Source organism: Tarenaya hassleriana, unplaced genomic scaffold (genome assembly GCF_000463585.1).
Source record: "Tarenaya hassleriana unplaced genomic scaffold, ASM46358v1 Cleome80, whole genome shotgun sequence".
Lineage (NCBI taxonomy): Eukaryota > Viridiplantae > Streptophyta > Magnoliopsida > Brassicales > Cleomaceae > Tarenaya > Tarenaya hassleriana.
The window spans coordinates 88,196-103,560 of record NW_010970491.1 but is presented as its reverse complement, the minus strand read 5'-3'; the positions used below and the strand labels follow the sequence as shown (position 1 = coordinate 103,560).

General features: G+C 37.2%; 4 protein-coding genes across 4 annotated transcripts; 2 read left to right on the top strand and 2 right to left on the bottom strand.

The window, feature by feature from the left end:
• Positions 1–106: 106 nt before the first annotated feature.
• LOC104803140 (elongator complex protein 3) lies at positions 107–4,082 on the top strand. Its single transcript, XM_010527020.1, has 9 exons — positions 107–657; positions 1,402–1,471; positions 1,678–1,850; positions 2,173–2,347; positions 2,529–2,695; positions 2,775–2,994; positions 3,098–3,202; positions 3,454–3,606; positions 3,735–4,082. The coding sequence occupies exons 1-9, from the start codon at positions 182–184 to the stop codon at positions 3,891–3,893; spliced, it is 1,698 nt and encodes a 565-aa protein (XP_010525322.1). The 5' UTR covers positions 107–181; the 3' UTR covers positions 3,894–4,082.
• Positions 4,083–4,220: 138 nt separating this feature from the next.
• Positions 4,221–5,915, bottom strand: LOC104803139 (zinc finger CCCH domain-containing protein 67-like). Its single transcript, XM_019201270.1, has 4 exons — positions 5,903–5,915; positions 5,550–5,806; positions 5,143–5,409; positions 4,221–4,714 (listed from the first exon to the last, which is right to left on the bottom strand). The coding sequence occupies exons 2-4, from the start codon at positions 5,793–5,795 to the stop codon at positions 4,586–4,588; spliced, it is 642 nt and encodes a 213-aa protein (XP_019056815.1). The 5' UTR covers positions 5,796–5,806; positions 5,903–5,915; the 3' UTR covers positions 4,221–4,585.
• Positions 5,899–7,135, bottom strand: LOC109116000 (zinc finger CCCH domain-containing protein 43-like). Its single transcript, XM_019201268.1, has 3 exons — positions 6,588–7,135; positions 6,266–6,310; positions 5,899–6,006 (listed from the first exon to the last, which is right to left on the bottom strand). The coding sequence occupies exons 1-3, from the start codon at positions 7,047–7,049 to the stop codon at positions 5,899–5,901; spliced, it is 615 nt and encodes a 204-aa protein (XP_019056813.1). The 5' UTR covers positions 7,050–7,135.
• Positions 7,136–9,131: 1,996 nt separating this feature from the next.
• LOC104803138 lies at positions 9,132–10,458 on the top strand. The gene is made up of 2 exons (XM_010527018.2): positions 9,132–9,658; positions 9,740–10,458. Exons 1-2 carry the CDS (start codon positions 9,422–9,424, stop codon positions 10,214–10,216), a joined length of 714 nt encoding a protein of 237 aa, XP_010525320.1. The 5' UTR covers positions 9,132–9,421; the 3' UTR covers positions 10,217–10,458.
• Positions 10,459–15,365: the final 4,907 nt, after the last annotated feature.

Genomic DNA, 15,365 nt, shown 5'->3' with positions numbered 1-15,365 from the left:
AGGATAAAATGGACTTTTGATTAATGAGTTATATATTTTTGGTGTAGCCTTGCGACAAGCTGGATTATTTGGGGTTTTCCCGTTTTAATATTAGACGGCACTTGCGATAGCATCACATAAAACTCTGCGTTTCAACTCCACGCACTTGCCCCAATGCTTTCCTAGAGGCTTTTCTCTGGTGATGGCGGCGACGACGGCGATGAGCGGCGAGTCCAAGAAGCTTCCTCGGCCTGGTCGGGGCGGTTTTCAGGGCCATGGCTTGACGGAGGAAGAAGCACGAGTTTGCGCCATATCGGAGATCGTCTGCTCCATGGTCGAGCTCTCTCACCGCAACGAGAATGTGGACCTCAATGCCCTGAAATCTGCCGCTTGTCGTAAGTACGGCCTCGCTCGGGCTCCGAAGCTCGTCGAGATGATCGCGGCATTGCCAGACTCCGACAGGGAGGCACTGCTCCCGAAGATCCGAGCGAAGCCGGTCCGAACGGCTTCGGGAATAGCCGTCGTGGCGGTCATGTCGAAGCCTCATAGGTGTCCGCACATTGCAACCACGGGGAACATCTGTGTGTATTGTCCCGGTGGTCCGGATTCGGATTTTGAGTATAGCACGCAGTCTTACACGGGTTATGAGCCGACGAGCATGCGAGCTATCCGAGCCAGGTGACCATTTTTTCTGTGTTTTCTTAAGTTTTTTTAATTATAAGCGTTGCATATTTTACCAAATTCAAGATTGAGGAAGATGGAATTCGAGTTGAATTAATGCTCCGTAGTTTTGGAACCCGTGTTTTGCGAGGGTTAGTCTTGAAGCAGCTTATACTTGCTTACCTTGAATTTTGTGATTTTTTAAGTTGCTTTAGCAGGTTTAGAACTGAAACCTATTATCTAGCAATTTTACAGTAACAATGTATAGAAAACTGAAGTTAATCTATTCACACGTATTAAGTATTGGTTGGATGCGTATTTTATGGGTTGAGCCAAATCTTGGTGGATAATTCCTAGGACTGTGATCGTTGGGCTTCATACGAGTTTGGATGGAAAATCTTTCTTAGAGAAAGAGTTACTCCCGATCCCTTGCTCGATATTCTAATGCATGTAGGCTTAATTTTGGGCTTGCGTAGTGTTTTTAATCCTGATATTCTATTGTACAATAATTTTGACATCATTTGGCAGCTGCTGAAGATCTTTAAGAAGAATGCTAAAGTTAAAATAGCACAAATCTTTGCTTGGGTTGGCAGGGGGATATGAATGATATCGGTTCTATAAAGGAAACTTTAAGACTACCAAATAAGAATGATAGTTTATGTAGTTTTTTCGGTTGAAGATGATGATGATGATGATGATGATGATGATGATGATGCAGGTTTCATATACAGTGGGTGTTTAAAATTATGTTTCTTATCATAGGTACAATCCGTATGTCCAGGCAAGAAGCAGGATAGATCAGCTGAAGCGGTTGGGTCATAGTGTGGATAAGGTTTGAGTTTAATTTCTTCTACAGCCAACTTAAAATAAATTCTTTTTGATTTCAGATATTTTCTGTGACCTATCTTCAGTACTCATAAAGTTGAGTTTAATCTCTTCTGCAGCCCAACTTATTAAAAATTTTCTTCTTAGTTTCAGCTGTTTTCAGTGTACCTATCTGTAGTACTGATCACTGCTAGTGATTTATATGTTTTCCAGGTCGAGTTCATCTTGATGGGAGGTACTTTCATGTCACTGCCTGCAGACTACAGAGATTACTTCATAAGGAATCTTCATGATGCTTTGTCAGGACATACTTCTGCGAATGTTGAAGAAGCAGTTGCTTATTCAGAACATAGCGCGGTTAAGTGCATTGGCATGACAATCGAAACGTTAGTTACTTGATTTAAGTATCATTTTTTTGTAGGATGCATCTATCCCCCACTGCATCTGCGGCCCATCTAAGTCAATCACATTCTTATTTTCTTCTTTGATCCATTTTGTTTTAAGTTGTTCTTGCTTCTACATCTTACTTGTCTATGTCATTTGATAAAATGTGGCAAGGGGAGGGAGAACAGTTCTTTCAAGCTCATTCTATTGTGTAGCTAATCGTCGAAGTAGAAGCTTGATTTTAGCTTCAATTTCCAACCTCTTTAAGATCAAGATATCAAATTTGAATAGACATTTTCTCGTCTGTCCTTATAAATTGATTAGGAGGCCAGATTACTGTCTTGGACCTCATCTACGACAAATGCTGTCTTATGGTTGCACACGGCTCGAGATCGGTGTCCAGAGCACATATGAAGATGTTGCTCGCGACACAAATAGGGGACACACAGTTGCTGCAGTAGCTGACTGCTTTTGCCTCGCTAAAGATGCTGGTTTCAAGGTACACCTACAGTTTCCTTTCGTAATAACATCCCTTGGCCGCTTTTACTTTCAATTTCAGTAATGTTTTCCCTTCATTTATTTTTTCGAAAGCAATAGCCCTTGATTGTCCTTCATTTTCTTGTATAGCTAATCATCAAAATAGTCTCATTTCTGTCATCTTATTCTGTCTTTTGCGGTAGGTGGTTGCACACATGATGCCAGATCTTCCTAATGTCGGGGTTGAGAGAGACATGGAAAGTTTCAAGGAGTTTTTTGAGAGCCCATCCTTTAGAGCCGATGGGTTAAAAATATATCCCACCCTTGTGATACGTGGAACTGGGCTTTATGAACTCTGGAAAACTGGCAGGTATGATATCACATTTTTCTTACATGAGCGCATGTATGTTAGAGCGGAATTCTTATTATGTTGTGTGATCGCTCTGCAGGTATAGAAATTATCCACCAGAGCAACTGGTGGATATAGTAGCGAGGATTCTTTCCATGGTACCTCCGTGGACACGTGTTTATAGAGTTCAGCGTGATATTCCTATGCCTTTGGTTACTTCAGGGGTTGAAAAAGGAAATCTTCGTGAGTTGGCTTTGGCTAGAATGGATGACTTGGGTCTGAAATGCCGTGATGTTCGTACGCGTGAAGCTGGAATTCAGGTGAGAGACGACTAACAGCTCTGCCTATCCTCTTTTTCCTTTTTGTTCGGAAACTGATTTTTTTTTCCTTGAAGCTTTATCTGCTTATTTTTTCCGGTTACAGGACATTCACCACAAAATCAAGCCAGAAGAAGTAGAGCTTGTACGTCGTGATTACACTGCCAACGAAGGTTGGGAGACGTTCCTTTCGTATGAAGACACACACCAGGTATAACCCTTCATATCTTTCATCCTCACCTTCCAGAATGGGTTACACTTTCAATATAAAAACCAAATGGTTATAATTCCTCTAAAACCGTAAAAAAAACGTAACACCCGAACCGAATATAATAATAACGAAAAAAACCAAAAATTTCTTTGGAAAATTAGTAGTTTTACCAATAAAAACCGAACATAACAGAAGGGAACCCGAAAAGGCCACCTGTACTGAGCCAATCACATTGTGTTTGTCTGACGCAGGACATTCTTGTCGGGTTATTACGTTTGAGGAAGTGTGGGAGGAACGTTACTTGTCCAGAACTCATGGGGAAATGCTCCATTGTCCGTGAACTTCACGTGTACGGAACAGCTGTTCCTGTTCATGGTAGAGAGGCGGATAAGTTGCAACACCAGGTGACTGAGAACAACTTCAAGCTTGCATTTTTACCGACAGAAGAAGAAGAAGAAGAAACAAAAGTCATTTGCTTCGATAATGTTTTCTCATGAATTTTTTTTATGATGGTTTTGCATCGATCTGGCAGGGATACGGAACGCTTCTGATGGAAGAAGCGGAGAGGATAGCGAGGAGGGAACACAGCTCGAACAAAGTCGCAGTGATTTCGGGGGTTGGAACCCGCCATTACTACAGAAAGTTAGGTTATGAACTTGAAGGGCCTTACATGGTGAAGCTTCTTGTCTGAAAGTGAAACCCTACTCTGTGTCTCTCTCTCTGCCTCAGAAAACTATTTTGTAAGATGTGTTAAATTAGTGTGGAGGAAAAGATACGACGATGACATGACTTTGGCCTTCCTCAGTTTTTTTTCAGCAACATGAAATTTATTTTTTTAAACGTTGAGTATATAGCAACGACGTGCTTAAGTATTGTCAGACGCATATGATTCAATTATTTCCGGAAATAGGGATGGCAATGCCGTGTTTGGCTGGACTTTGGGTTGATGGATTGGGATTTTTATTATAAAGAAAATGTCAAAACTTTAAGTAAGATTTGCAGTTTAAGGCCGGTAGTATGATGGTAAGTGGATTTAGGACAACAATCCAGCCATACTTCACCTTCTCAATTCCAGCATCATGCCCACCTTTTCTAGGTCTATTACAAAAGAAACAGAAGAATTAAAAAAAAAAAAAAAAAAAAAAAAAAACCCTAGGTTTGCAGTCTGTCTTTGTCTAAAACACACAACACGCTGCTGTGAAAAGCCTAGAGGCAGTTTTAGCTTAAACGAACTTATGTGCAGCGTAGCATTTTAACTTACAGTTTCGCAAGGATTTAGAAGTCAGGCTTTTACCGTTAGACCTAAAAATCCGGCGGAGCCGATGGTACATCGGGTGCATGTACTGAACTCAAGCTTGGCTTCAGGATTCTGCAGCCAAAGGGCTAGTTCGTAGAAGCCACCGGCTTGTCTATGTCAGAATCAGTTACGGACAAAGTAGGGTGATTGAATTTACAAGCTGGCCCAAACTTGCATATGCCATATCGGCTGTAGTGTGAGCAGATGTTTTGATCCTGCATTTCGAAAACACATAAGAAAATCAAACCCACCTGCATGAATATATTAACCTCAGCCGTGTTCAATTCTTGAAAACCTTTGCTATTTCTAGCAGTAAGATTCCTCTGCAACTACCCCTTCCAAATCCAACTCAAATCTACTCATGCTGCTGGCAACCGGAGTAAAAGGAAATTACCAGGTACATGCAACTACATCGGCAATTTAACAGTTTCGATTTATATCAGCCATTCTAATTTAACAAAGAATCTCACTCATCCTGTTGTTCCATAAGGAACCATGAAGTTAGGCCCATTCGCGGGGGTCTCAAGACTGGCTCAGCACCATGTACTCTCAGAAAAGACACATAGGGCAATAGATATCATCAAGATAAAAGTACAGATATGGAATCAGAAATGGCAAACCAAAAGAAATTATACTGACTTACTGGTCTTAAAGGCAGGCCCTTGTCACTGAGAACACAAGGAGGTGGTTTTGGTGGCCGAATTTTTGGATGATGATACTTGCAATTAGACTTGAACTTGCATTCCCCCGTTTTCAAGAAGAAGCTGCATGCAGGTTCACCAGGTCGCTCCGGGAACTCATCATCCGATGGCATCTCCTGATTGTTTCCATAGATGCTGGTTCCAGTTGCTGTATTATTTGCAAATGCAGCTGAGGGACGCATACTTCTTTCTTGTGGATATGCCGGAGTCTTATAGCAGAAGACAGCAAAATCAGAGATAGGTAGAAAGAAATTCAGTGGTGTGACGATAACAAGCAAATGATATCTTGTAATTAAAAAAAACGGCAGTATGATCAACGTCGCACGTAGATAATATACCCATCGTTTACCTGGTATCCATTCCATTCTGAAAATTGAGAAGGAACCCCTCGAGTTGATGACATAACTGGCACATAAGGAGCGGTTTCGTTCGATGGCCTTGGAATAGACCATGATGCCACATTTGCCTGTGAAGGAGTCGATCCACCAGGGACACCATTGACATATACCGGGGCAGGATCAGCCCCACCGACAGCTTTAGGATCAGGATGATCAAACTTACAGCTAGCTCCAAATTTGCAGGAACCATTTCTCATGCTTTCTCGCCCTGTAAATGAATAAGGTTAAAGATTGTAAAACAACCAGTGGTTCAAAATTTACCAGGATCTAGATTAAGTCGCCAAGACCACGTCAAAAATCTTACAGGTCTGATAGGCAAGCCCAGGAAGTTAAGGTCAAAGGCTGGAGCCACATGAAGTTTTGCCTTGTTGTGCAAATACCTACAATCTTTTCCATACTTGCACCCACCTGTCCGGAGGTAATACTTCAAGAAGAATGTAGTCTATCAAAATGGTGACTATAACCATATTCCACTCGGACATATTAAGAAGGCGGTTCGATTTCAATAAACGATTTCCAAGTTAAAGAGATGACAACCGATCGAAAAACAAAATGTTATCCAACTTTGGAGCAAATCATCTAACACAAAAAGCATTCAAAATTCACAATCCCAACAAATCATGAAACCGCAACTGAAAAGCAAATTGGCGTAGGGAAAATACAATACCTTGCACTCTATCTGGCCTGGCTTCTGTCCAGCATCTTCGTTCACCTTCAAAAGTTGAAATAAAACGTAAGATTCCATCAACGTCTACATCCTATCCTTAGAAGCTTCCAAATTAAGTGTACATAGAGTTCCATCTCCGACCAAACTACGCAAATAACAGAACTTTTTATGACCATTTCCGAAAAAAAAAGTCTGAATTTCCCACTGGATACCACAATATCCAATAGAGTTGTTGATATTCCACAGAACGAAAGAACATCAACAAGCATTTCATCCTTCCTTCCAATCATTTGGAATAAGACCATGCTCAGACAATCAATACCTGATTCTTCGTCCGAACCGGATGATTGAATCTGCAATTCGCCCCATATTTGCAGTTCCCTGTCTTCATGTAAAACGCACAGTCCACAGCTTCAGGTCTCACCGGAAAAGAAAATCTACTCCTCGCATTCTTCCCGTCGATCTCTTCGTCGTCGACGAGCTTCTCACTCTCGATCCGGTACTCACCGTCACTCTCCTCTTCACTCTTCCCATTCGCCTCTCTTCTTCCGTATTCTGCGGCGGAGTCACCGTTCCACGACTCGATTTCCGTCGCTTTCCCTTCCAGCTCCAGATTCTGCAACTGAGTAAGCCACTGATCGTAAAATTGGTTAACGTCCTCCGCCGTGTGACCGGGACCACCCGAGGGTGGATCTGCGGCGGAATTGGAAGAAGAAGCCTGCAATGGCGATTCGGAGACGGAATTGTGGGGATTCTGGACGGTGGGTTCTTCGATTTGATCCATCGGGATTCGGCATCTAAACCCTAAGCTTGCCGGAGAAACGGAAATGAGTACGACGACACGATGAAAGAGGTGTCTCACGTAATTGTTCTCACTCTATTACACGAAGAGTTACGGTTGTGCGGATTTTATCATTATTATATAAAATAAAATTCCATACAGCTATTCGTTTTTTTAAATTTAACAAAAATATTTTGTATTTCTAATTTATTTAAAAAGTCCGATATTAGTTTTGAAAATTTTAATATATCTAAATAATTCATCGGACAATAAATATGAATAGAGAGACCGTTGTTGGCACATGCATGTGAGAAGCGAGAAAGCTTTTTGTAGTTTTTTTATTTGGAAAACAAAAAAATAAAATAATGTTTGAATTAAAATAAAAAGAAAAAAGGGGCAAATTGGAGTAAAGCGCGATGCATTTGAAATGATTCAATGCTCTGCTACTGGAATCTTCCATCGATCATTTGCCCTCTGACTTTTTTTTACATTTTAATTTCATATTCATATTGAAAAATATTGGTGATATAAATTATAATTATGGATTTACAAAATTTACTATAGAAAAATGCCGTTGTTTATTAGATCCTACAAACGTTTTAAGAATATATAAAAGTTACTATGAATAAAATATATTAGATACTATAACATTAGTAGCACAGATAATTATTTATGTAACATCTTAGATTTTGAAAAAAAAATGTTTCATTCCTTTTGACCAGTGAAAAAAAAAATATGAATTTGACAAATGTTCTTCTTGCTGTGTGTATATATATATAATTAGGGGTGGACAAAATATCCGAAAAAACCGATCCGATCCGTTATCCGATTCGTATCCGAACCGAAAATTCTGATATCAGGAGTTCACGGATCGGATACGGATATTAGCTTTAAAATATTTGTCGGATACGGATCGGATACGGATATTAAAATAGAATTATCCGACATATCCGATCCGATCCGTATCTTTTAGTAATATTAATAATATATGAGTAAATTAGTAATTATTTTATATTTAGGGATAACTTTGTAAAAACCAAAAGATATCCTAGGGTTTTTTGTTTCATTCTCTTTTGTCCGCCACCATTCTTTCTCATCCTCCTCTTCTCTCTCTCCCTCGCACACCGTGTTCTCCATTTTTGTTAATTCTTTAAGCTTGTATCAAAAGCTCTTCTCCTCTTCTCTCTCTCTCTCTCTCTCTCATAGTCCGCCATTTTTGTTGATTCTTTAAGTCTCTATCAAAAACTCTTTCTCCTCCTCCCCTCTCTCTCTCTCTTCTCTCTCATAGTCTGCCATTTTTGTTTATTCTTCAAGTCTCTACTAAAAGTTCTTTCTCCTCCTCCTCATCTGTCTCATAGTCTGCCATTTCTGTTGATTTCTTAAACCTCTACCAAAAATCTCTCTCCATGTTTTATATTATATTTTGAATTTTTCTCATAGTAACTCAATATGTAGAGAGATTTATGAGCTTTAAACTTTTGAATTTAAAATTTGAATATATTTATAAATTTTAAAATGTTCGTATGTGATGAATTGTATTTGAATATTTTAAACTTTGTATATTATTTGTATCTGATAAATTATATATATATTGTATTTATATTTAAGTATTTTTTATAATTTTATTTATCATATTTGTTATTTTTTGTCGGATACGGATATTTGTAAATATCCGTAATTTTTACGGATATTCAAAATTACGGATATCCGAAAACTTCGGATCGGATACGAATAATAAAATTTAATATTTGTACGGATCGGATACGGATACGGATATCGGAAAAATTCCGGATATCCGATCCGTGCCCACCCCTATATATAATGGTGAGAATACGGGTTTTGATATTTTGTCAATCTTTCACTATTGGATATTAATATAACATTTCAAAATTAGAAAATTAGTGTAAGTTTAAACCTAACATCTTTCATTATTAAAAAATATTTGAGGGAAAAAGACATTCCTTCTAGTACTATAATGGGTTTGTAACTATTAGGGAGTTTAAGTTACAAACGGTTTTAATTGTTTGTAGAAAATATTATTGATTTTTATAATTTCATTATATTTATTTATTAATTTTAAAAAAAACTATACATTGTTTATTAGAATACTTGTATGTCACTAAAAATCCATCGGAAAAATATCACAAACTAAGTTAAATGGAATGCAACATTGAACTTATCGTATTTAGGAAAATATTCCATTGAATTTTTTTTTAATTCCTATGTTTTTTATGTTATTCATCGTGTCGAGCTAGAGGGTCCCACAAAACGCGGAATTTCCCTTTTAATTCCACATTTGACTTTTGTAAAACATTACTCTCTCTCTCTCTTATAACCTTTCCATTTCCTTGAAGCTCAAAGCACATGGTGAAGCCATGAAATTCATAATTCCCAAAATACCCTTCATCCTCTCTGTCCTCCTCTCCCTGTCCCTCCTCCTCCTCTTCTTCTTCGCCTTCCCCTCCTCCTCCCTCCTCCGCCCCTCCGCCGCCGGAGACATCCGTATCCGCCGACGATATTCCTCCTACGACGCGTACATCCACCACCAGCTCAACAAAACCCTCAACCCCAAGCTCCGCAAGGTCTGGACCACCCGCGACTGGGACCGTAAGGTACCCATCTTCTTACCTGACAGATCTAGAAATTCCGTTGATTCGATCGACGATTGAATTCGATTGCGATGTTTGAATCAGGTTCGAGTGTTCTCGTCCTTCTTCCTCCGCCTCAGATCTCGAGGGCTCTTGTCCAACCACTCCAAGTGCCTCTCCATCGGAGCTCGGGTCGGGCAGGAGGTGGCGGCGCTGCGGCGGATCGGAGTCCCCGACGCCATCGGCATCGACCTCGTCGCCTCGCCGCCTCTCGTCGTGGAAGGTGACTTCCACGCGCAGCCTTTCCCGCGCGACACGTTCGACTTCGAGTTCTCTAACGTCTTCGACCACGCACTTTACCCGGAGAAGTTCGTCGGAGAGATCGAACGGACCCTGAAGCCGGGAGGGGTCTGCGTCTTACACGTGTCGACATCTGGACGCACCGATAAGTACTCTGCTAATGATTTGCTCAGTGTGAAGCCATTGGTGCAGCTTTTCCGTGAGTCGAAGCTCCTGCAGGTGAGGAAGATCGATGGGTTTGGTCTTGACACTGAGCTCGTTTTCAGGAAGAAGAAGAGTTAAGAGAGATTGATTATTTATTTTCACAGATTAATTTGACCTTTCAAGTTCAATCATTATTTATTTTTTTCAAAAAATAAATTCTTTGTATATTTTCAAAAATTTGTTATATTTATTTCTATATTTAGCTGGGTTTTAGTCGAAGGAATAAATGCGGGTGATAATTGATATATAACATCATAAAACCCATATATGCTTCTTTCTTGTATTATGTGAATTTGATTAATAGTTTATAATTCTCGTAATGTGGATGTTGGTTTTAATAAATTTGTTCAATTCATAAGCTGCACATGTTTGAGCCGAGGAAAAAGGTGCCAAATTGACAACTTTACGTTTATTTAGAGAAAAAAGATTTTTTTTTTATAAAAAAACATTCTCTCTGGAGAAATTTGTGTTGCTTACTTTTTTTCCACGATTTTTCTTTATCGGAAGAGAGGAACGATATATATCTACAAAATTTTGTAATATTGTTCAATTAAATATTATTTGACGGTAATATATACTTTATAAAAGGCTATTATGCGAAAGGGTTGTCACGTAAGATTCATAATTAGAAAAAAATTAGTTATCAAATATAAATATTCAAAAAAAATAAAAATGAATTAAAATGTTAATAAAATTAAACTAATCTTGTATCATCTTCTTAGTGAATAATTTTTTTTGTTTTGGTAAAGTTCTTAGTTAATAGTTATATACCAACTATTAATTTAGCATAGATTATGATGAGAGAATAATACGCAGTTAAGTTTGATACACAATTAACTGTTCCATACCATATACGGAAGCTGCCGTGGCGGGTTGGTAAGCGTTACACTTATCTGCATTGTAAGCATTTTACATTGAAATCCATAAAATAAAACGCATTGATTGCGGAATGAAAGATAATGTTTTTTCGGACCATATTTTATAGATTTTACTTTTTGCTGACCATTATCAAAAATATTCTTACTTTGCTATTTTGAATTCAAGGTATAACCTTCTCTATCTGTGACCCTATAAACCATGTGATCAGAAATTTAATTTTGGTTATATTGACTATAATGTTAAATTTACGATAATCACATCCATTCATTATATTCATACCTTATATATTATATATCTCATTAATCATTTGATATAAAATTTATAAATTCAATGTTATGATCAAAATTAAATTTCTGGTCACATGGACCACAGGATCATAGATGGAGAAAGATATACCTTGAAATCAAAATAGGGGTATTTTTTATATATTGCCACTTTTTTGCGCTCATTTTCTTCTTCTATTTACTGTTTAATCCAATTTTGTTTTAATTTTTTAAAATATTCGGACATGCATGTGATTAGGGGTGTAAAATGGGTGGACCGAGTCGGGTTCGGACCGGATTTAATTCGGACCTAGAATTTTTCGGACCAGGCCGGTCCGCCCATTTATTTTTCGGGTCTAGGATCGATGGCCCGGAGCCCGACCCTATAGGGCTTCGGACGGTTTCGGGCCGGACTTCGGATTTTTTTATCAAATAAAAATATTTTTTTCTACGATAATAATAATAATGTAAAATATTAAAAAAAAGCAAACATAGTATAAAAATACAATTATATGATGTAATTAATTTGAAACATATAGAAAAAGAATCAATATATTCATATGTAAATAAAGGTTTAAAAATATATATAATTAAAAGTTTCTACATTTTCAAAAATATAAATTGATATATATATATATATATGATGTAATATGATTAAAAAAATAAAAGTTTTCATCACTTTAAAAAGTATTAATTGGATCCAAAATAAAGTTTCGTCATTTGGTTAAAAGATACACATATATAAATATAGAACATGTGTTTGTTTATGTGCATTGAAGAACAAAATCCGAACTACTAGTACGAAACAAAACCAATATAGAGTGAAAAAATATAAAACAAAAAAATTTAATCAAATAGCAAAGGTTAGGTTTGATTTAGTAAAAAAATAGTACAAAAGATTATTATCAAATGATGTAATATGGTTAAAAAGAAATTAAGATAATCATAGAGAGGTAAAACTTTGGCTTAGAAAAAGGGGTTAGAAAAAAATTAATGGACCTCAAGCGCGGCTCGAGACCCGACCGGCCCGGCCCGACTGGCCCGCAGCCTATTTAGCCCGAAGCCCGAAAGCCCGAAATTTAATGAGTCTATATTTTTTAGATCCATATTCTTATTATTTTCGGGGGGTTCGGGGCGGATTTCGGGCTTTGGGCTTAATTGACATCCCTACATGTGATGTGATGTGGGTGATTCCAACGGCCAACGGCTACCTGGAATTTGTCTTCATTAATGTATTATCCGTCACCAATCTGAACGACGGTCTCTCTTCCTCTTTTTGTATAAATGTGAGAACGGTTTTTTTTTAACAACGTAGATTAGCATAATAGAACTAATAGTTCGAATTTTCGGTATTAATGGGTGGCATATATCGGATTTTAGTTCGGTCATTTTTTGTATGATAGAGATGTTTTGTTAAATTATACCGAGGAATTGATTTCGATTAGAAAATTTTGTTTAAACTTTCATGGAAAAAAAGTATTTATTGGATTGTTTTTATATTTGGTTGGTAATGGTTTAATTGGTTTAAACAAGTCTTACCTAATTGATTTTTAAATTGGATTCTACGTGATACCAAAATTGTATCAATTGGGTTATTTTTATATTTGGTTGGAGATGGTTTAATTTAGTTTAACAAACTCCTGCCCAATCGATTTTTAAAATTGGATCCTACGTGAGTTTTTTATAGTAGCATGAAATGAATAGGCAACTTTAGTTCGTAACTTAAAAAAATGTTGTTCTACCTCCTCGCATATCTACAAATCATTCAACATTAATTCATGATCTCATCTTTCAAAAGTTCGAATGCATTGGAACGAATTATATGCATTCGAGTTCGAATTTTCTTGTAACAAATATAACCAAATAGTAGAGATGGACGTTCCTAGATTCGGTTTGAAATTATAGTGGATCGGTTCGGGAACGGTTTATTCGGTATTTTAATATTTATACCAAATTAGTACCGTATATTATTTGGTTTTGTTTGGTTTCGGTTTTGGTACGGCTCGATTTCGGTTCTTTTAAATAATTCAGATTTTTTTTAAGAAAATTTCGGTTTTTCGGGAATTTTAAAAGTTCGGTTCAGTTCGATTTAGTTCCGAAAAATTCGGTTTTATAAAAAAAATACCGTTCGAAAATTTTGAATGGTACGATTCGAAAAAAATATCGAAATTTTCGATTCATTATAGTTCTGTTCTTCGAAAACGAATCAAAACATGATCCCTACCAGATAATAATCTCAACTATACGGTTTTCATGTTTTAGAAAAAGTTTTTTTTTAATCACTATTTCAGCCCAACTAGTCCCCATAACCCAGGACCAGTCGTTATTGGAGATAAATCTTTATTTATGTTATCACTATTTTTTTAACCAGTGAGATTCGAACTCGGGGGTCTTTGTAACCCATTGACGAAGAAGTTTAAATGTGTTTTTATCACTTGAATGTTTCTTTGATTCCTGCAGACAGCGGATATGCAAGGTGTCAACAAGAATAAAAAGCCCATTGGGCCTAATGAGGGCCCATTCCTTAATAATACAAACCTAAAGTGTATTTATAAGCCCAATGGTAATACAATTATATTACATAGTCGAATTTATATGAATATGGTGTTGGATTTGGGTTTATTTGAAAGAATCAAAATTGGCCTAGTCTGTGAGAAACCCAGTCCGTATAAAGTTTTAGAAACTTTAAATCTGCAGAATATTAAGAGAATATTCTTGTTTGAATTTGAAATTCAAATTCAAATTCAAATTGGATCCAAATCCGCAGAAAATCTATCAAATATGATTAAGATAAGATTGAGATAATATCAAGATAAAATCAAATTTGAATTTTGAAATTCAAATTGATTTGTTTTGATATTCTCCCCTCTACTATAAATAGGGGTCTTGGGTTAGTTCATAAAAGACACAGAAAAGGAAACAAACATTCTAGAGAAAAAAAGAGCATTCACATATTTGCTCATATCTCTCTCTGAGTTCGCTTGGTATTTGGAAAGCTTCTTCCAAATACACGGTTGTTGTATCCTGTGAGTTCACCGTGCTCCAATAGCCTCGAAGCTTTAGAGGTGGCACGGAAATCGAACTTAAGGAAACTGTGTTTCACAGGCCTCGACAAAATATTCTTTTAATTTCATGTACTTATCTGGAATCGCTCGAATTGCCGGAGTTTTGCTGTCGTCAATAACCGCCGTCCCTAACAGTCTTAAGTTCGAAATGGTTAACACGAGGCAAACTTCTCGGATAAGTGCCTAAATCTCTTTCAATTTCGGTATAAAACCTCACACGAATTTGGATTTAGAAACAACTAGGTTAAAAAAAAAAAATTGTTGGAAAAAAACCAAATAGTTGTTTTCTTTTTCAAATATTAATGAGTCTAAGCCCAATTGAGTTTAAGGCCCAAATTTAAAAATGAAGCCCAAATTAAAAGAGGTTACTTGTGAAGCCCAAATTAAAAGAGATTAATTGAGAAGCCCAAAAGAGTAAGTCCAAATTGAAAACTTTTGTCTTGGCCCAATTTAAAAAGATTAGTCTAAAAACCCATAAGAGAATTTGCTCAATATCTTTTATTTAAAAGTGTTTTGTGGAAAAAACAAAAAGGAATATTATTTTTGAAGAAAAGAAAAAGGTTAAACAAAATCGGAAGTAACTTTTCCTGTAAATTGGGGAAGCAAGCTTTGTCTTAGCGGGCCGGGTTTGAAGAGGAAGCCCTTTATACCCTCCTCATAGTAAGGACGTGGGAATCGGGGTGAACCCTCCGGCTATCACTAGAAGCGAGCAAAACCAATTTATAAGTTAAGTGAAACTCGGTTTAGTTTATAAGCTTTGTGAAAGTTAACAATGATTGGATTTATTCAACAGATCATTGATAATCCAAGAAATCCCATGGATTCAAATACTGCTCCAGGGAATGAGATTCCTGCTATGGATATCGATGAGAATCCTCATATAGCAGAGGTTACGAACCCCGTTAATCATGATGCTGCTGGCAGAAATATGAATAATCAAGTGCCAAATGTTGAGAACGTTGTTGTCCCACCTTCGTGATCATACGAACTCCAATGATGATTCCGGCTGATGATCCTTTT